The sequence below is a fragment of the Neolamprologus multifasciatus genome, chromosome 13, assembly GCF_963576455.1.
Source record: "Neolamprologus multifasciatus chromosome 13, fNeoMul1.2, whole genome shotgun sequence".
In the NCBI taxonomy this organism is placed as follows: Eukaryota; Metazoa; Chordata; class Actinopteri; order Cichliformes; family Cichlidae; genus Neolamprologus; species Neolamprologus multifasciatus.
The window spans coordinates 26,737,359-26,758,132 of NC_140451.1; the positions used below are offsets into that span (position 1 = coordinate 26,737,359).

Genomic DNA, 20,774 nt, shown 5'->3' on the forward strand with positions numbered 1-20,774 from the left:
GAGATCTATGACGATCCGTTACTGTATGGTTTCTACAAATATGCATTGGCAGTTATGAAACAAAGAACCTTCTTACAAATTGAGCATTGTGTTTTCAATTGTTTTGCTGTAGTGTGTAATGATGTGTATAGTGTTTACATTTTTGAAAGCTTCAAGCTGCTCTTTTGGTGTGAAAGTTTGAGTTTTGCAGTGGGAAGGTGTGGTTGTGTTTATGTAGCTTTAGAAAAGGGTGTGTTTAGACATTGAGGAACATGGTGGAAACGTTTGTGAAATGTGTTTTAGCATTTGAGAAAAACTGTAGTGTTAGGGTTACAATTAGGTTATGGTTAGGTTTAGGTTAGAGTTAGGCATTCATCTCTGATGGTTAGGGTATGCAGGTAGGGAAAGCATTATGGCAATAAGATGTCCTGACTAAGAAATGAAAACAAGATTGTGTGTGTGTGTGTGTTTCGAACCTGTCATTCAGTCTATTTCAGATTTGCTAAGTATATCGCCTGGGTTCTGAGGAATTTCAGTGTCTGTTGTTGGGTTGAGTGTTAGTCTCATTTGTGACCTCTTAATTATGTCACTGTTTTAGTTAAAATCAATGAACTGCAATATATTAGCAGAAGTTCCTAACAGTGAAAATAAGTAAAGGGTGACACTGCACATCTGGTTTTCTTTTATCAGAACAAATCACCTTGATAATCATTAACTGTCCACTATTGCTCATTACCCTTTTTATGTTGTATCATAACACTGCAGCACAGCCTCTCTCTTTTTGAACCTTTTTTCTCCTCTCCAATTCATCTGGGCAAAAAATTGTACATTTAGCATATGTCACAAATCACAACTATGGCTAGATTCTGTTAAGTAATGCGAGGGCAAATAAGGGTTCAGCCATTCCATAAATCAATAAAGAAACCAAGAAACTGAGCCTTTTGTCTCTGCCCTTTGATGTCAGCTGCAATCTGCAATAAATGTCACTAAACAAAAAAAACATCCATTTCTTATTTGTCAACACAATCAAATTATAAATGAACTAAAACTGGAGTAAACAACCAGCCAATCCAGATAAGAGCAGAAATCACAGTCTCTAAAATGTGTAAGTCATTAAACAATCGTCTAAATAATCGAACAATTGTATCACATATTAAGTTGTTTACGTGTTTGTGTCTTTGTCAGTATGAGCTGAGAGTCATACAAACCTGTAAGTAGCCTCGCCCTGCTCTTTCCTTTAAGGGTTAGTGGGGGAAAGAGGAGAAAAAGGGAGAGAAATCAGTAACCCAGCAGATTAAATGAGGATTGTAAAGATGTTGCCATTAATGGGTATGGGAAGCATCAAGCCAAAAGGAGGCAAAAGAAAATAAATTTGAGTCCAGTGGGTTTAATTACTTTCATCACATGCAAGCAGCCATGCACCATAAGGCTAAATGTTAGGTAAAGGATAGACACGGAAATCAGAAAAGTACAGTCATGGTTTTTTAGGACTCTATGAAGTCCTGTAAAAAAACAAAGTACACCCTCACTGCTTCTACAGGAACTAAGAGGATAAATAGCAGCCAGGTGCTGTTGATCAAATGCACGTGACTAACTGATCATCAGTAAGTGTGACCACCTCTATAAAAGAAGTATTTTGGCAGTTTCCTGATCTGGATCATTCAGCTGTGCGTTAACACAATGCCACAATCTTCTCAAGAGTAGATGTCAAAGCAAATTCAGCGCAGAGTTAGACCCTGCAATAATCAGCAAAAATACGCACAAAAAGAGCTACATGTCAGACTCTACAGGCCTCAGTAAGCATGTTAAGTTACAGAAAAAACAGCTAAAAATCTATGGCTTATTTAAAGTGTTGCCAGAAGAAAGCCTCTTCTCTCTGAAAACATTACAACACCATGGTTTAGCTTTGCAAAGTTGCATCTTAACAAACCAAAAGACTTAAACAATTTAATTTGGAAAGACAAGGCTAAAGTGGAGATGTTTGGCCATAATGCGGAGTGCCATGTTTGCAATAATCAAACAGCATATCACCACAAATACCTCATACCAACTGTCAAGCATGATAGTGACCATGGCAACTTGCACTCATTGAGTTGACCATAAAGTATAACAAAGTATTCTTGAGTGAAACATGAGGATATCTGTCTGCCAGATAAAGCTTGGCCTAAACTGGGTCATGCACCAGTGCAATGATGCCAAGCACAAAGTAAATCTATGAAAAAGAAAACAATCAAGGTGCAGTCAAAGTCCACACTTCAACGTGAATGATTCAATTCAATTCACATAGCGCCAAATCCCAACAACTGTCACCTCAAGGATTTTTAAACAAATGCCCACAAACCTCACCGAACTGAAAAATTCTGAAAAACATGTGAGAGGCAGATGTGAATAGAAAATGATTAACTTAAGTTATTGTTTCTGAAGGTGGTTCTCTGAATCATGGGGTGTACTTCTTTTTTAACAGGATTGCATACAGTCGTGTGGAACCTTTTATCCCCCCCACAAGACTGGTTGTATACTGGTACAGCTTCAAAAATGTAGGACAAAACAAATATTAGTACATCGCAAAACTCACTCATATCCATGCCAGCTCTATAATTCTGTCTGACTTTGCTGAAAGTAATGTGTTAAAGGCTGAATTCAGGGTTTCATTAAACATCAAGTCAGCTAGAATTTGAATTAATGGGATCTCATAATCTTTGGCATCTTTTAAATTTGTGCTACAGTCTAAAAATTTAAAAAAGTATTTTCTTTCTTTTTAATGTAAAAAAAGTATTTTTTTTCTTTTTTAACCCGTCTGGCAGGCATTTTCAGCACTAAATATTTACAAAACGTACACAATCATCAGACAAATTGTTAACAAAACACATCAGCAACCATATATGTTGCACACATAAGATTTGACAAATCTTATGTGTGAATCTGAGGATAGTGAAAGTTATGCCATCAGCAAAACATTCCAGAGTTTGGTATGCTTATGAAACAGAATGTTACAATGATTCATAACAATGAGTTATGCAATGAAACAGCAGCCGAGGTTACACCAGAGGAGGTGAACACACACCAGGTGAGGAGGAAAAGATGAGAAGGAGGGCTGAGCAGCAGAGGCCATGATTGTAAGTCTGTAAGTTGTTACCTACTTGGCGGGGCTGCAGGTATGCAACGCCTTCAAATGAGGCTTCCAGGTAGCAATGGAAACCGAGTTCTCATCAGCAGCATAACTACGCCAGACACACTACATGCAGAGTCAACAGGATAAATAAAGTAATGATAAATCGAACAATAAACGGAGCAAAAAAGGGGTGAGGGAGGATCAGATAGGTTGGGTAGGAAGTGAGAGAAGAAAAGTGAGGAGGGAAAAAGAAAAACCTGATTAGTTTTCGGGGGGAGTGTTGATGCGGTGCGGTTGGGGGATGTTGAAGGGAGGTGGGGCATTGATGGTGGTGGTGCTGGTGGAGGGGATACATGCCTGAGGGGGGAGAGAGCGCTTTGGTAGTGGTGCCAGGTGGCTCTGAGGTAGGGACGAGCACCGTCGGTGGAGTACATACGCCAAGCTGCCTGGGTGGGGGAGGAGCAGAGATGGACAAGACACAAACACATTCACATGTGCACACGCACGAACACACATAGGTAACACAGAAATGACACAAACTTGGTGAGGAAAAATAGACTGAGGTTTATGTGAAAACGTAACTTCCAGTTTAAAAGCCTGTAACCACCTGGCAGATATTGTGGAGGTTGCCAGTACAGATATGAAGAGTAAATTGTGTCATTTACGATCACTCTAGTTAATTTGACATAGTTTCTCAAAAATATGAACAAAAGTGTTCTAATGCTATTCCATATTAACTTCTACTTAGGCAAGGAGTTTTTAAACTTATGTCAAAGCAATGCTAAAGTACAGAGACAGAGTGCAATCTGTTATATATGTCTAAAACATATCTGTATAAAATGCAAACATGGGCTGAAATGCTAACAAAAAGCATCAGGTTTGCTGGATTTCACAATGTCAAATGATTATTTTAGCACCATATGGCTATTAGCTGTAGGAAATCTAATGCTAGTTGGCTATAAGAAATATAATAAAATTAAAAATATCTTGGAGGCCTACCTTGGAGGAATATACCAGATTGTATTTTTCCTATTTTTCCTTTTAATATGGTCTTTATAAAGGTTCAGTCATTCCTGTATTTATTTATTTTTTAATTTCAGCAGCTTTTAAAAAACATTTGGGTTTCTTTAGCCTGTCGTAATACTTTCACGCAAACATCTGCTCTTAGGCATTTATCAGTTTATTGCTGGCAGATGGAAGTGACAAGGAAGCACAGCAACCTAATACAAAGAGTGTGGAGGGCCATGAATTGTTTTCCTTTTAGCTGTGCATGGATTTAATTGCTCTCTGTCGCTATGGTGATTGTCCATCAGAAATTAAATGGCTTCTTGGCATTTAGATAGATAGATATAATTTTATTTCGAACATGCAAATATAATAGAAATAACAGCAGAAAGAACAAAAAACAAAACTTAAAAATCATCAAGTTTTCATGTATATATCTATGTCTACAGAATATGTGTGCTTTAAGTTTAGCATTTAGGCTAAACTAAAAGATTAGGACACCTTCTAAATTCAGTGCAGGAGAAATATTAAGTGCAACGGACTGTTTAAATTCTTCTATGGAAATCGCGTGTTTGCTGGTAAAGTTATCAGCAAGTTGTAACAGTGGGGCAGGATGAGACATCAGTGTGTTTAGGGTCTTTGTCAGAGCCAGTGATGGACACAGAGTACCCTTTATACATCATCTTATTTAACTGAGCCGGTCATACAGTCTTCTATGCCAGATTAACAGTGAACCTAATTCAAAAGTAATAACCGATGAGGCCACAAGCTGTCTGCCACCTATCTTTTAAACGTTGCTTCCTTTACATCGTCAACCATAATTTACTTGCAGCTGACTCAGCCTCCTCAAACTTGCCAGGTATGGTTACAAGATTTCAGACCTGACTTGGAAAACCCAAATATAAACACTTCAAACAGACAGGATGGAAAATTAACACTGACCACCTGCCAAACGCTAGTCAGTTTTGGCTGCTGATTATTATGTGGACACTTTAATATCATTTATAGATTCAATCTTGCTCTGAAAATTACACAAAAAGTTATTTGGCAAAACCGCTATGACAGATGTTGAAATTTAGAATTGACCAGCTGCGAAGGCTTGAGGACAGTGGTAATATTCTGTTATGCACACACAGAAAATAGCGATTAAAAGCAGGGAGAGCTGCGTGAGATGAGGGGAGTGAAGCGACAGACAGAGTAATGACAGGGTCCACATATTTAACACTTCACAGGTGCTTCCAAGTTTCCTTTTACCTGTTGAGGAAAATGTCATGAACTTGGCAGATAACAGACAGTGACCAGATACTTGATACACAGCCAGTGAAAGAGGAACAAGACCAACACACACTGGATTAATTGTTCACTTAGTGGGTTATTAAGGATCAGTTGGGTTCCAACTGGATTTCGCCTATGCTAACAACAGATATTTATACATAACAAGGAGATCAGACAAAACAGTGGTTTGATTTAATGAATTAGTCATACAAATATTTATGAAAACTTTACCCATATCATCCGACTACTTATTTGGAAGGGAAAAGCACCCATACCACGTGTGCGCATACAGTGAGAATAAAGTGGATCCATAATGCTATGTATTAATTATTTATTCATTTATTTTCATCAGGAAGATGCTGTCAAACAGATGGCAAAGTATCTAAGAAATTGTATCTTAATGTTACCATTAATTATTCACTAAAACACATGATATGCACCGACATACGTTCATTTAGAACATAAAGAAATTACAACGGCATTCCCTGAGCTATCAGGTTGATATTAAGACCAGACTTCTGCATGTGACCAACAGTGAAGTTTAGTTTCCATTGTTTGTATGCTTTAGATTTCCTTTGGTTTAGTTTGATTGACATATTTACATTACTATGAGATAGTTCTTTACAAGCTTGACAATGATCGCTCGGTTGCTTCGTCAAACGGCTGACAGCGGATATGGGACAATGAGGGAAGAAAATCCAAGACTTCTTGGCCGCATTTGTAGATATCCTTGGAAAGGGAAAGATCTTGTCAGGCTACTATGACAGTCTAGAAACCCCTTCATTAAGAAACAGATGCAAATGATGACAGACAGTTTGGGTAACAATTTAGATTTCCAGATTTCCACTTCCAAATATGTAGTTTTAAAACTGGGTCAGCAGTAGAGTTTTGGATTTAAAGTGTGAGGAAGTTTTTGTCTAGCTGTTTCTAACAGTTGGCGAACGTGATGCTATCATATTATCATAACTGATACAGATTAGAACAACATTCGAAACAGCAGCGTGAGACTCAGACGTTCGAGTTTGGATTTCATCACTGACCGGAAAATTTCAGAAAGTAGTGCAAGGTAGTTCGTAAGATAGGAGAAGGTAGACAGAACAGACAAACGCCTACACAAAAACAAACACATGCAGTCTCACAGATACATGCAAAAAAGAGACACGCACACATTTAGCTGCGCACTTCAGGGAACGCACTCCACAGCAGATATTTATTGTTCATTAGCAAGCAATGCAGCTGGTTTTGTCTATTACAAGTGATAGTTTGAAGGAGCGTCCGCCCAGGGAATGATCGCCATGGAAACGGCTCATAAATCCCAGCAGTGTGTGTTGCAGTTGGACCTGAGAGTCGGCAGTGTGCCTGACACACTGTTAGTCATCACCGACTACACACCTTGACAAGGCCGAGAAGAGCATAATACACACACGCACACACTCATATTAAGTACGCTCTTAATGAAACACCCCTACAGTAATAGAAGTGATGCACACCTGCACTTCAACAAAGGGTAAAGAGTGGACACACTCATGCTTTTATTTAAAAACAGGCAAAACGGACGTGAACTACACACAAATCCATGAACATTTTCACATAAAGGGAATTTTTTTTTTCTATTCACACTGGTACTCAGCTGCTTCTGCTGAAAAAAAAAAATCAGTCGAGGTGAGGTGTGTTTGTTCTCTGCATGTCTGAGTATCTACCTGGATGAGGCTGGCAGCTGGGTTCCTCCTTTTTTCAAAGTGCTTTTGTCGATGCTGCTCCTGCACCTTCAGGGCAAAGCCTGAACCTAGGATGCCCTGTGTGGAGAAAACAAAGACACACATTGAGTTTAAACTTGAAGAAAATTCACCATGGAGAAAAAAGCGCCTGCTCTTATTTGTGTAATATGTACAGATTATTTTGAAAAATACAGAAAGTGTAATCAATCATTGTGCCACAATGTTTTACTCACAGCTGGCAGGGCAAAGAAGGAGATCCCCAGCAGAGCAAAACACGCTGATAATAACCGCCCAGTCCACGTCTGTGGGGTCTTGTCACCGTAGCCAATAGTAGTAAGGGTAATCTGAAAGTTCAGAGGACACTACTCAAATAATCATAGCCAACATCATTTTATTTATACAATTTAACTCACAGGATGAAGGAAATTATATTTTTGCACGCTGAAATAAAAGAGGCTCAACGCTTTCATATACACAACAGATATGAACATCAAAGCGTGCATCACATTCACAGTACTGCAAAAGTGTACAAGTACAAGTAGAGACTGAGATGTGCACGTTTATGTACTGTCTGCTTTTTGGTTTTACTTCCTCAAATTTAACTGATATTCTTACAAAGACTGAAAAGTGCACAGAGGCAGTTCACATCATTTTATTACATTTAACAAAAACGTCTTGCCTTTAAGGTACCACGTTCCTAACTACATGGCTATAGTATCATTTGTTAAACTTCATTTCAAATGAATTTCCAAATATAAGTGATATTAATCATTTTTATAATCTTCAATAACCGGTAAAGACAAGAGTTAATTACTTTCAAACCCATTTCTCAAATGCACTTATTAAACAGAATTAAAGAACACCAACATCTGCTGAATGGTACGCTGTGCATCTCCCAAATGTTCAGATTTTTCCAACCAGGGAATAAAAGATTAATCAGTGTGAAGGAAAATATCCTCAGCATTCCGAAAGCTGTGTGAAATGAAGGTTCTAAATCTGTGAAACTGGCTTCTGGATCTCTGTTTTTTCACCTTAAAATGAAATGTATCTAAACTTGAGCTTTTAGCAAGTATAATACCACAGTTTTTAGTGTCTACCAGACAGAATCTTCTGCAAGGTCGCAGCATGTGGGACCATGGTGTGTTATTCCCACAAGCCAAATAGGCCAGTCGCACCTGGCCGCAGGAGAAAATTGACTTTATTGATTGGGCCGTTTCTTGTTTGTGTGTTGTCTGTGTCCATATTTTCAAAGGAGGAAACAGTGCGGTATAGCCAGCCAAGTGTGGATTTAAAGACCATTCTTCCTTGTTTTTGTATTGCAGGTGTCATTAAGGTCACAGACAAACTATGAAAAGAAATATGTCACTGCTGCAAGATCAGATCGGCAAAAGTTTTCTTTATTTTTTGCATGTGAAAAAATTATGATGGGTTTGAAATATTTTAAGAGTTAAGAGTTCATTTTAAGAGTTAATAAAAATGATTCAGCTATCATTCAATTAAGTTATGGTTATTTTAGCTGAGACTTCAGGATGTCACAAACAGGACTGTCTCATTAAGAATGTTAGCAAAGAGCTTCAGAGATTACAGGCTTGGACAAAAAGATTTGTACTATTTTGGTCCATGAAAATTGAAATAAAATCAATTAATCAGTCCAAAGCTTTTTCAAAACAGTTTCAAAACCCTACAGCTGGACTAAAATAATTTTAACCGGCTGTGTTTTACAGCATGCCGTGTGCCAGGTTAGTGTGCATCTCCATGTGCTCACCGTGCCCCACCACAGAGCATCGGCGTAGGTGGCAAACTCCTTGTTGAATTCTTTCTCCACCAGATAGACCAAGAAGGAGGAGAAGATCAACACCAGAAACCCTATATACCAGGCAGTCACCAGCTCCTGCAAGAAATACAGATAAAAGATCTTTATATTTTCATAAAGATGATTTCTACCCTTGTGCTGCAAACATGGTGAACGATATAGATAGTTTTCTTTTGAATATAATCGCTCCCTATTGAGATTTTCACCACTCCACATAAGTCATTAAGTAACATTATTATCTTTTCCCCCACTTTTCAACTTGGTTTGTGGTAAGAAGAAAAAAAACAATATTTTTCAATGAAAATGTGGTCAATTTAAAATTCACTGCACCGACAGTGAATACAGTACAAAATAAATATGAACATAAATGCATAAACAAGACGGACGGTCACAATATCAGGAGTACATGCAATTGGCAAATAAAAGAAATTACATCTGCATATAATATATCAATCAGAACAGTAATAGCATACTTTATAAAGTACCTGTGAAAATGGTGATTAAAAACTAGCACTAACAGATTGTCAGGTGCCATATAACAACTCAACAACATTGAATTGATGCTATTTTAAATAAATGTGACAGTTTCCAATTAGCTCAGTTTGCTGATGTAAAATCTCACTGCAAGTTTCAAGTCTTACAGAAGGATGTTGGCTTTGAAATGATAGTCCCATACACAGTAAAGCTGATATCAAAGTACTTTGTTGCTAGCTAAAATATTCTTCAAATTCAACCATTATTTGTCATTAGCAATGACCAAAACACAAACTCGAAGCTTCAAGAGGATCACCCATTAGTCCGCAAAATAATGGGATAATGACTTGGCGGCTAAGCCCATCCTTTATATACAGTTTATTATTCAGTAGAAGAATATATTTGCACAACGTCAATTTTTGTGCAGCACAAAAGTGAGAATAATTGTACTTTAATTAACTGTGCCTTTTCTATCCACACAGCTTTTTATTTATAATTGTAATGACCCCAGCTCTCTCCAGGGATAAGGGGATGTAACATTAACAGTGGAAAAAGCTAAAGGCAGGATTTTAATCTTTTAATGAGTAACAGTGTTAACAGAGAACACAACAAAAGAGGAGAACCAAGGGCCCATGGTTGCTTTAAAAAAGAAATAAACAAAGAAGCAAACATAAGAGACTCCTCATCTAAGAGTCATATTCACAGTTTACAGATGTTTCAGTAGCAAAACCAAAAACATTCACAAGTGAATGTGTGTAAACAAACAGTTTGTCTACATGTGTGACATTTGGATGAGGAAGCTAACCACTGGCCCCGTCCCCAGCTACACTAAATAAACATATTTAGTAACTCAAACTGAAGAAGCCAAAGTCTCAGAATGAACTGCAAGTGTTTGTAGTTAACCAGAAGAGCAGAATGACCAATGTGCAATCTCTCCGGTAAGCACTAACAAGGTTTACGGAAATGGCGGCAGGCTGCTCACATTAAATCAAAAGTGGCCCTGACGAACTGCTCTGCTGCCCTTTTAAGCAGGTGACACTGCAGCTTTATTGGAGTAGGTACTGGGGCCAGTCCAAAGAGCGGCTCAGCAGTAGAACGAGCAAGTAAAATGTCCAGTCACATTTTAGACTTCTTTGACAGCTAAAGTTACTTAATGCTTTCAAGCTTTTAAGTTAAGGTTCGTGTAAACAGTCATTCCAGTAAGTCTGATACAAAGTAGTTTAAAGCCAGCTCCACTTCAGCCGCAGAAACAGTCATAGGTTTATTTCTGTATTTGAAATAATTTAGATGATTAATTACATTTTGTATACTATATTAGTTTAATTAACATACAGCAGTGATTTGTAATACACAATAAAGGAGGTGGGTTGTTAGCAAATGTAGCAACACCCACCATTAGCAAACCTACAAAATCAGGCCACCTAGTGATCTAGACAAACACACACAGATCCGAACACCTCTCTATATGTTTAGTTGTAGATAGACTCCTGAAATGACTGTTAAAAAAAAGCCCTACCTTACTATGTGCGTAAACTACAGATCCGAGTAGTTTCCAGGTCCCTCCCCTACGGTCCATGCGCACCATGCGCAGGATCTGAAGGAAGCGAAGGCTACGCAGCGCAGATGTGGCAAAGATGTTACCCTGGCTACCAGCTGAAACCACAGCAACTGAGGCGATAAGTACGATGATATCTGGGGAGTAAAAGAGGGAAATTAAAGGTCATGGGTATCACAATATTAGTAACAGGAACTGTGGTTGACTCACCTACTTTCTAAATCCATCCAACCTGCCATCCGTCACCTTTAAAACAGCTACTTATTCGCTAGAAGCTGTTGTTTTCCTTTTACTTACATGTTTACATAAGTCTTTGTTTGTCATTGTATCTACAGCTTTAAGATATCATACGTATTTTGTCTCACTGAATTTACCGAGAATATTGACGTCTTCCTTGCTTGAACACCAAAATAAGAACTGAGAACTGCAGTCTTTTAAAAATGTGTGTTTTTATGTTCTACCCATAGCTGTGACAGTGGTAACTGTACCTGTAGTAACTAAGGGAAGACAAGTTTTATCAACATTGTTGCAACAATAGTATAACTTCCTACTTATGAACCTGTTTATATAAGAAACTATAGGTAACATCACAGGGAAGATATTAAGAGAACGCTATACAAACACAATTAAACTGTTTGGAGTTGTGAATGGCTGCATTCATAAATTGTACAGTTACATAGCAACATCTTCACACAGACCTACCTATGACACAAAACGGTTTTCTGGCAAAGCGGAGACGTCCCTGCCAGCCTCGATAGCGGCAACAGCAGCCAGCACTCCATATCCGGATGATGTACTCCAGGCCAAACACTACAATCATCACAAACTCCTGCAGGATGCATACACAATAATTCACACACTTGAACCTTGTAGCATCATAAAAATAGTCAAACACCACAATCATCACAAACTCTCGCAGGATGCACACACAATAGTTCACGCTTGAACCTCGTAACATCATAAAGATAGACTTAAAAAGTTATTCTTTCAATAGTTTTTTTTTCAAAAAGTCAAAAAAGGTAAATCTGTAAAAAAAATAAAAAATAAAAATCATCACTTGCACTATAATCACTGTATATTTATGCATTTTAATGAGGGTAATTTAAAGTCACTACATGAAACAATTTGATGTTCCTGACAGGAAAAGAAAAGGTGCAGTTAACTGTTAATGACTGTTTACCATTAAGGTGTGCCAGGTCCTTGTTTGTTTGTTTGTTTTCCCATAATGCAGACTGATTCACTTACAGTGATAATTCAGTGTTACAAGGCCATTAACACGGTTAATGGCTAAACTTGTGCTTTTCTTGCTTTGGTAGTACAGACGTCTGTAATAAGAAAGACAATTTTTACTGCCTTTCCCTCTAGTTAATATTTCTTTTATGATTTTATATCATGCACTTTTATGCTCATTTAAATTCTTGTTTGCTCTGTACCTGTTGCTTTCCTATGTATCAGTGACAGCTACCTGCTGGCATACTTAACACTTGCTTTGGTCCTATTTCTATTATCCTCCTCCTATTCTCTATCTTACTTGTTAAGCACCTTGGCATACCCTTGGTTTTTAAGTGTGCTTTATAAATAAAGTTTATTATTATATTATTATTACTGCAGATACTTTGACTCATCATAACAGGAAAAGCCTGTTTAAAGTCTACAGTGCTTTGTTTTTGTTTTTGTTTTTTCCAGATAAGCGACTAACACCTGGACTAAAGCCTGCCAAAATATTTGTTTTCAAAATATTTGAAAACAAATATTGTGGCTAATTATAAAATATTTGTTTATAATTAGCCACAATTATAACAATTCTTTGAAAATATAAACTTTACTTTGGAGAATGTGGTCAATGTACTGGTCCATGTCCACATTAATGCTACAGGAGATGCTCAGCCATGGAAACCCGCGATATGATGCTCCTAGTGCATTTTTTGTGTTGCTGTAAATGCCAGAGGTTTTGAAATTTCCAGTTAATGAGTCTTCAGAGCGTTGGGCCTTGGCGACCCTGCTCTGTAACTTGATGGCCGAGTTGCTCTGGTTCCATCAAGGCTTTAACTTTGCAATTATACCATTTCATTTGATCGTGGAATATCTAGGAGGGAGGAACCTTCACAAACTGATTATTATTGATCTGATTATTAATATCTTATTACAGTACCATGCTCCAATCCTGAGCTCTTTTAAAAGTAAAAGTTGTAAAGGCAGACTGCATTGCTAGGTGTGTGATTCTAATCACCTTTGGGACTGTAAACAATTAAATTCAAAGATTAAGAGGTGTAGCCAAACACTTTTTTCAACATACGTAGAGTATCTTGCTGTACAGAACTTTGACATATAAAACATAAAGTCATAGCCAGCTTTTAGCTAAAATCTAAAGAGATGAACCAATAAAGGTTAAAAAAGTGACAAAACTCCAGAAGGTCACTGTGCTTACATAAAAGTGTTATAAAGTAATTACTCAGTATAACAGAGTAAGCCAACAGGATACCCCATGTTAATCAGTGAGCTTCACAAGGATTTAGAAAGTCTGCTTTTCAAATGTATGCTAACCTTAGCTATCTGCTTTCCTTTCACTTTTCTCATGCAAGTCTCATGACTGGAAATAACCGTTCCTTTAAAAAAATCGGACCAAATCCAAATAAGAAAAAATACTGTATGCCACTACAGCTCCACTAACAAAAAGTAGTTATATACTATTGGTTATACTGTGTATAATGGTGCACTGTGTGATCTGTCAGTCATCCACAGTGAGCTTCACCATGAGCACTTCATGAATATCTCTGCTGTGCAAAAAGTAAAACTGTTTTGTGTTATTTTTGCAATATCTTTTTTTTTTTTTTTTAATCACTATCTTAGCTGACAGATTTGTTTTCTGCTCAAGCACGTCCAAGGTACACACTGTTAAACTGACTGACTTAACAAACTGATTAAGACACACACACACACACACACACACACACACACACACACACACACACACACACACACACACACACACACACACACACACACACACACACCTATTTTACTGCATGACTTTATCATAAAATCATATAATGTAAACCCAATAAGCACTCTCCAGGAGACACATACCTATTGAGTCCAACTATTTGTATGAGTGTGTGTGTCTGTGCATATATGTGTCAGTGCAGGTGCATTTGTGTGAGGTTGATTTCTTGTGTGTCCTACCAGGATGAGCAGGCAGTGCGAGGAGAACTCCTGGTGAGCAGGGATGGTGGAAAACACAGAGAGGACTAGACATCCGAATACCAGGATAAACCTTTGAAGACAAAACACACACACACACACACACACACACACACACACACACACACACACATATTAATACAAAACATATATGTGTAATAAAGGTGATTTAGATCTTCATAAAGGTTTAGACTCGTTAGCTCAGGGATTCTCTGGAAGTGATTATTTCCCCCCCACCAGGCTACAATCTGGATTTAAACTGTTAAGAGCCTTATTAGTTTCTGACAAAACAATGTTTAAAGCTTCAGCATCTTTTATTTTATTACAGCACTGTAATTTAGTGAATGGAGGGAAGGCAAAGAAATGGTTATCACAGTAACAATAAGGCCTCAAAAGATTGTAAATACATTCTGTTGTCGACTAGTTATCGTAGGGTGAAGAATAATCCCTTTAAAGGGGAGTCATTATATTAATTCCCAGCTTAATATATTTATTACTCTACTAGAGCAGGTTGGCATGATTTCCTGTTTGAAATGAGCTGTTTTTTCCTTCTTCAATGATCCTTATCTGGTCTACAATGGCCCTTCAGTTCATTTCAAAGCACTTTCTGGATGGATGTAAACTGCATTTCGTTGCCTTGTACTTGTGACGTGTGCAATGACAATAGAGTCAAGTTCTATTCTGTTCTAATTCTATTCCGTTGTGATCTTATCTTAGTTATTAATCTTAGTTATCTTAGTTAGTGATTCATCTTGGATATCTACTCTCACTTGTATCATGCAGAGCCAAGAATACAAAAATTGTGTGAAACTGAGCATCTAGAGCTCGCTGAAGCCTGAGTTTTTGGCTCATAGAGATTATATAGACACTGAGATTAGTATTTATATTTCACAGGAAACAAATAAAAAGCTAAAATATCAATATAAAGGGGGGTCACTGGAAAATCTGTATGTCAGAGCTGATATGCCACAATCTGTATGTCAATCCAAAACTGAATCCAGTCGTGAAAAAAAAGTATTTTGTAAATTCTTCTTCTTCTTTTGGCTGCTCCCTTTAGGTGTCGCCACGGCGCATCATCTGCCTCCATCTCACTCTATTCCTAGCATCCTCCCCTGCCACACCAACTTTCTGCACATCCTTGTAATTTGATTTCTGATCGTTACTGTAAAGCTTGAGTCATAATCAGAGTGGAATTGTGGGGTATGGATCTGGAATAATGACAATATAGACTCAAACTACATCACTGGTGCCTGCAGGGAAACCACTCAGTCTCTTGTAAGTCATATGGCAACTTGGTTAATGAGCAAATACAAATTAAAATTCACAAGGCAGCTTCCAGGCAACATATGCACCGACTAGCAGTCCCAGCCCACCGTTCTTCAGAGTAACTCTGAACTGTTTTTGTTTTTTTCCAAGATGCCATCTGTCTTTCTGATATTTATGTGTTTATGGTCTCATTCCCACAGATTTTTTAAAGGTTTCTTTTCCAGTCTTATTCCCTTTCTCATTTTCGGGACCCTCGCTCTTACTTGTCTCTTTAATATACCAAATTTTTTACTGGTCCCTCCCACACTGTTTCCCTCCTCACCTCCCATCCTCCAACTGTAATCTCTCCTTCCTTCAGCCTTCTGTTTCTCTGGACGCATTTTATTTTCTCTCTTCTGGCTTCCTTGTATAATTGATGTCAGGATTTATTTTCCATAGGATCCACAAGGAATATGAAAAGTGAGGTGAATGCTTATGTGTGTACCTGGCTGCATGCTTCACAGCAGCAGAGGACTGATGGTTCGAACTTCCAGCACACATCTGTATCTGATACTGGCTCCTTGTCTAATAGCTCTTTACTGTCATGCAGACAGACAGCATGAAGAACACATTTAAAAACAGCATCCAGTTATGATAGAGAAGTTTGTGTGTTGTTGGTGTGTCTGTGTGTGTAACCACAGATCGTCAGGATAAAAAACCAGGCATAGGTAATCCTTTAGACCAGGTCTGAAACAGGTCAGGTTTTAACATGACTTTCCTGATGATTTTTGTTAGGCGTTAGCAGTTTGGGAAAGGTCCAAGCTTGCGGTGGATCATTTCTATCTCTCGGCTCCACCTCGTTCACTGCAGTGACAACACACTCCCAGGCAATGTGTTTGGCTTTGTTTGCCAACCCACTAATTTGACCACTAAAAATGATGTGCTGACTGGCTTCAATCAGTCTTATCTTTGAAAAAAATGTGCTTTTCCTGTTAGGATCATGGTCATTCCTAACTCAATCCGATTCCATTTAAGAAACTAGATGGCAGATTATGTCATTGTATCAGGACCAACCAGGACTGAGGACTCTCCCATAAAGGAAACCTACCTGTGGTTAGACTCTCACTCTCTCCTTGCTGATGACTATTTGGCACACCTGGGGTGCTGCTCTTGAGCAATTCTTTTGTTTGTAAAAGGTTTGTGGTGGGAGACAGAGGACTAGGTAATTTTCACATGTAGGTTCTTTTATGTTAGACACAACCTAATGGTCCCTTTTCACATTTTGTACAATCTTGAATCATTTTCTTCACTTTCACAAGGACTCAAAATTATTGTGGCTGTCCCGTTACTCCCTCCGTCCAACCAGGGGTCATAACAGTGGCTGTCAAGATGCCACTGTTAAAGAAGGGAAACAGGAAATGTAACATTTGACAGGTATGCCAAATTACATTAAAACTTGACTGAAAATGAGTAACTACATGTCATATAGAATGATGAACCCAAATGTGAACTTTTGGTTCAAATAAATATGCCTGGAGGAACTCAGTAGAGCTGGCTACAACAGTGTAAACAAAATTATGTTTTTATGAATGCAGTAAAGGATCGTCACATTTTGAGCCACCATGTAATACTATTGAGAAAATATCTGCTTGGCAACAGCATCATCAATGATCCCAAACATAATGGCAGTGCAGTAACAGCATAACGATGGAAGAACACACAGTGGAGCACTATCAGTCATGAACTGCCAAGAGCAGTGAGGGATCATGATGACAGCACGAGCTGCAGCAAAGATTCAAAGAAGAGATTTGGAGTGTCTGTCAAGAAGCCTGGAGAATTACTCCTGAAGACTACAAAAACACTTTCTGTAAAAGCAGTGTGGGATGTTCCAGATCTCTTGTTTATGGAAGAGACCAGATCAACTTCCCTTAAATGATTGGATGGATGCATTGATGTATGTGTACTTCTACCACTCCTCTCCTGTCTCATTTATGTTTACTTTATGGAGCAAAATATATCCTAGCTTGTAACACATCCTTCAAGTGTGGCCATTTAAAGAATTCTCCCTCTAATGTTGCAGCACAACATGTTTTTTCATTGCTAGAATGCTATGAATGCTTGTTTCTTTAAATGATTTATTTATTTAAACTGGTGAGTCCTGAATTTCAGCAGGAAATTATGAATATGAAGACAAAAAAAGTTTCTGAATCACTGAAGCACTGGTTTCAGAACATTTTAGAAAGTAATATCGCAGAAGTTGGCTTGTAACTTCAGAGGTAAGCAGTAGTGCTCTTCTTTGTCTTGCGATCTAGCTGACCTTTCAGCCAATCTGACACCTTTTGGAAACACAGATAGCTTCACTAAACACGCCACTCTGAAAATTGACTTACAAAAGTTTTTCAGAGACACCTAAAGTCTGCATGCAGTGGTGTATATGTAGGCCTTATTCCACACACTACGTTTTAGAAACATAAGAATGCATCACTAGCACATTGCGTGTTCGCATTGGTACTCTTTGTAAGAGCATGTAATTTTAGAAGCAATGACATGTACAAATTATACTGTGATGTGATTTAAAATTGGTTAAAGAATTTTTCTCTAAAAGTTCTTGACTTAATAAAGTGAAGTCTGGCTGAATTTCAGTGTCCAAATGTAATTTCTAAGGCTATTTTGTATTAGACAATTGCATATTTTCAAGGTGTTTTTATTTTTCATCCTCATGTTTCAAGTATATTTTCTTTCTAATCACATTTCAGTACCAGGCTTTTAGTGAATAAATAAAACGAGTGAACGGTTTAGTGTACTGTGTGAAAATAGAGCAACCTTGATTACAGCCTTTGGCAAAATCAGAGTGAATAGTTCCTGCAATTTACAATCGGGGACTGTATGAATAACTTTGGAAACACATGTTATTATTCTTTGATGTTTATAACAACACAAGCAGAAGCATTCTCGATGAACGCTCCACGCTACATTTACAATGGCAGCAGTTTTCATTTTTGAGGAGAGGAGATGCAAAGATCACCCATCGCATCAGACAGCTCTTTACCATTTGGTGGACAGGTACTGGGTCTGTAATTTCAGTCATCAGATGATTATTGTTTAGACATGCTGATGAGAAGAAGGCATGACTGCGGGTTTCTGAATCAACCGTGTGATTATGAATAATGAAAAAAATTCTAATGAACTCTTGGCTTTCTGTTTTTAAAAGTGGCATAATTTTACATCACTCATCTGAAATCAGCATAGAATCAACATTGCTTTAAGCATCCAGGAACAGTGTGTGTCTTCCATCTGTTGCATCTCTTGTCGGACATCGGTTGATGATGAAATTATTCAGTGGATGCAGGCAGACATGACGAACAAGGAAGAACTGATGAGAGATATAGTTGATAACAGTTCCTTGGTGAATTTGCCACTTTTTAGAAATAGCTGCACAAATAAAGTAGAAGCGCTGAGATCTGTGTAGCTCATTCTGAGAAAGCTGAGTATGCAGTAACAAGTATGTATTCAGTACAAGTATCTCAAGCAAGGCTCTCTATTAAATATATTTTTAGTTTGCGTTAAGGCTATTGAGAAAATGCTGATACTATTGCGAAAAACTTATAAAACAGATGTTTCACTTGCTGGGCCCACGTCCTTATTTTATGTTTGACAGCAATAAAGGTTAAGATAAAGATAAAGGCTTGGACATGAATTGAGCTGATGTTTGGGGAAGGCCTCGAAGCTGACTGGCGGTGGCTCCCGGGCCGATCCTCATGTCTTAAATAGAAGTGAAGAAGGTAAAAAAAATAAAAGGGCGGGGAGGGTGGGGCACGTAAACAAGAACGAACAGCTTGTAGAATTGGGGGAACATATATAGATGAGAACTGGAAGGAGCGTGTTTGGAGGTGTGGTCCTGCTCCTGAAATTCAGCTACTTTATCTCCAAATGTTTAACAACACATTGTGAAAAACAGATCCAGTGGTTTTAAAGCAGCTACTTGTCTCAAATGATATAATTAAATTAAAAAACTCATGATCATGACTTTGAGAATTTAATAGATGTTGGCAGCTGACTAGCAATTGTGAAACTTGTCCTTGCTTGAAGTCATCTTCATGTAACTGTTTGGAAAGACATATTTTTAGCATTTGCAAAATGCTCCATCGTATGGCATTTCTTGTAAAGATTAAACAGTATGCCTCTGTGTTTAGTATGAAGACTTTAATGTTACTGGCTCAGTTTAAACGAAAGAATTAGAGGTGATTCAATGTGTATGTGTTAGTCCCATAGGGAAATTACTCCTCTGCATTTAACCCATTCACCCAGTGAAGCACTGGGCAGCCACCAATGCAGCACCCGGGGAGCAGCGTGTAGGGACGGTACCTTGCTCAGGAGTACCTCAGGGTAGCTGTTCAGTGGAGTTGAACCCCTGACCTTCCGATCATGGGGCAACCACTCTACCTACTGAGCTATCCCTGATAATAGATATTTGCATAAGTACAAGTTTTCCATCACCTCATAGCTCTATATCCAACTCAGGCACAAAAGCAATATTAATTAATATCAATATTAACCTAACAGGCAATTTGTGTGTCGTCTCATATATGGTTCATATAGTTGTTGTTGCTAAAAACGTTGCTGTTTACTGACATTAGCACCAAATGTTTAGAGTCCATTCAATTTCACAGTGTTCCTCTTCAGAACATTTGTGGTGGATGTCCCAGTTTTTTAAATGTTAGCTAACTTTGTTTATTAGATTGCTCCACTGCACGCTGGCCAATTTCTGCATCACATTGTCAGACCAACATGTGGTTAAGTTGGTGCTTGACACTGTCAGTGGAGGACTGCAGGTTTGATAGTTTGCCCCCCTTGGTGCATATGACACAGACTTATTTACTGCTGATGAACAATCTGAGGAACTGCACTACTGTACACACACACACACATACACACACCTTTAACACTCCTCCACAAGCTGACAATAATGCCAAAAAAGCCAGGAGAGTGAGGTGAGTATGTGAGTAATCAGTTCCCTGGAGATTTGCAGAGTGGACTCCCAGGGCGGTTTCATTACAAACATGAGATCTTAAAATAGAAACAAGGTAAGTAGGCTACAACGGGAAACAAACAGTAGCTGCACAGCAGTTTCCAATTTGATGACTTTTAAAAGTTGTTCCTTCTTGAAAATGAACCACCTGATCACTGATCTTGATATAACATACTTAAGGTTTCATGTGTGTATAGCAAAATTTAAAGCTACGCAATTTGTTATTTCTTCCAAATATGTGCCCCCAACTTTACAGGTAACTAGAAGGATTTCAAGTGATTTATTTGTGGGAAATTACTTTCCCACTTTCAGATTCATGTGTAAAGTAAACTAAATTTCTGATATCATCAGTGCAAAAACTTATACAC

General features: G+C 38.1%; 1 protein-coding gene across 3 annotated transcripts in view; it reads right to left on the minus strand.

Annotated features, from left to right (window-relative positions):
* Nucleotides 1-20,774, minus strand: part of kcnq5a (potassium voltage-gated channel, KQT-like subfamily, member 5a) — a 130,233-nt gene that overhangs the window by 19,641 nt on the left and 89,818 nt on the right. For 2 of the 3 annotated variants that reach the window (XM_085183261.1, XM_085183260.1), the window contains exons 2-9: nucleotides 14,115-14,205; nucleotides 11,634-11,760; nucleotides 10,893-11,068; nucleotides 8,855-8,980; nucleotides 7,323-7,433; nucleotides 7,072-7,167; nucleotides 3,120-3,214; nucleotides 1,188-1,214 (exon numbers count right to left, since the gene is read on the minus strand). In XM_085183261.1, coding sequence (XP_085039387.1) covers nucleotides 1,188-1,214; nucleotides 3,120-3,214; nucleotides 7,072-7,167; nucleotides 7,323-7,433; nucleotides 8,855-8,980; nucleotides 10,893-11,068; nucleotides 11,634-11,760; nucleotides 14,115-14,205 — 849 coding nt within the window. Of the gene's footprint in view, nucleotides 1-1,187; nucleotides 1,215-3,119; nucleotides 3,215-3,348; nucleotides 3,538-7,071; nucleotides 7,168-7,322; nucleotides 7,434-8,854; nucleotides 8,981-10,892; nucleotides 11,069-11,633; nucleotides 11,761-14,114; nucleotides 14,206-20,774 lie in introns of all 3 variants that reach the window. The other variant, XM_085183262.1, reaches the window with a different exon arrangement.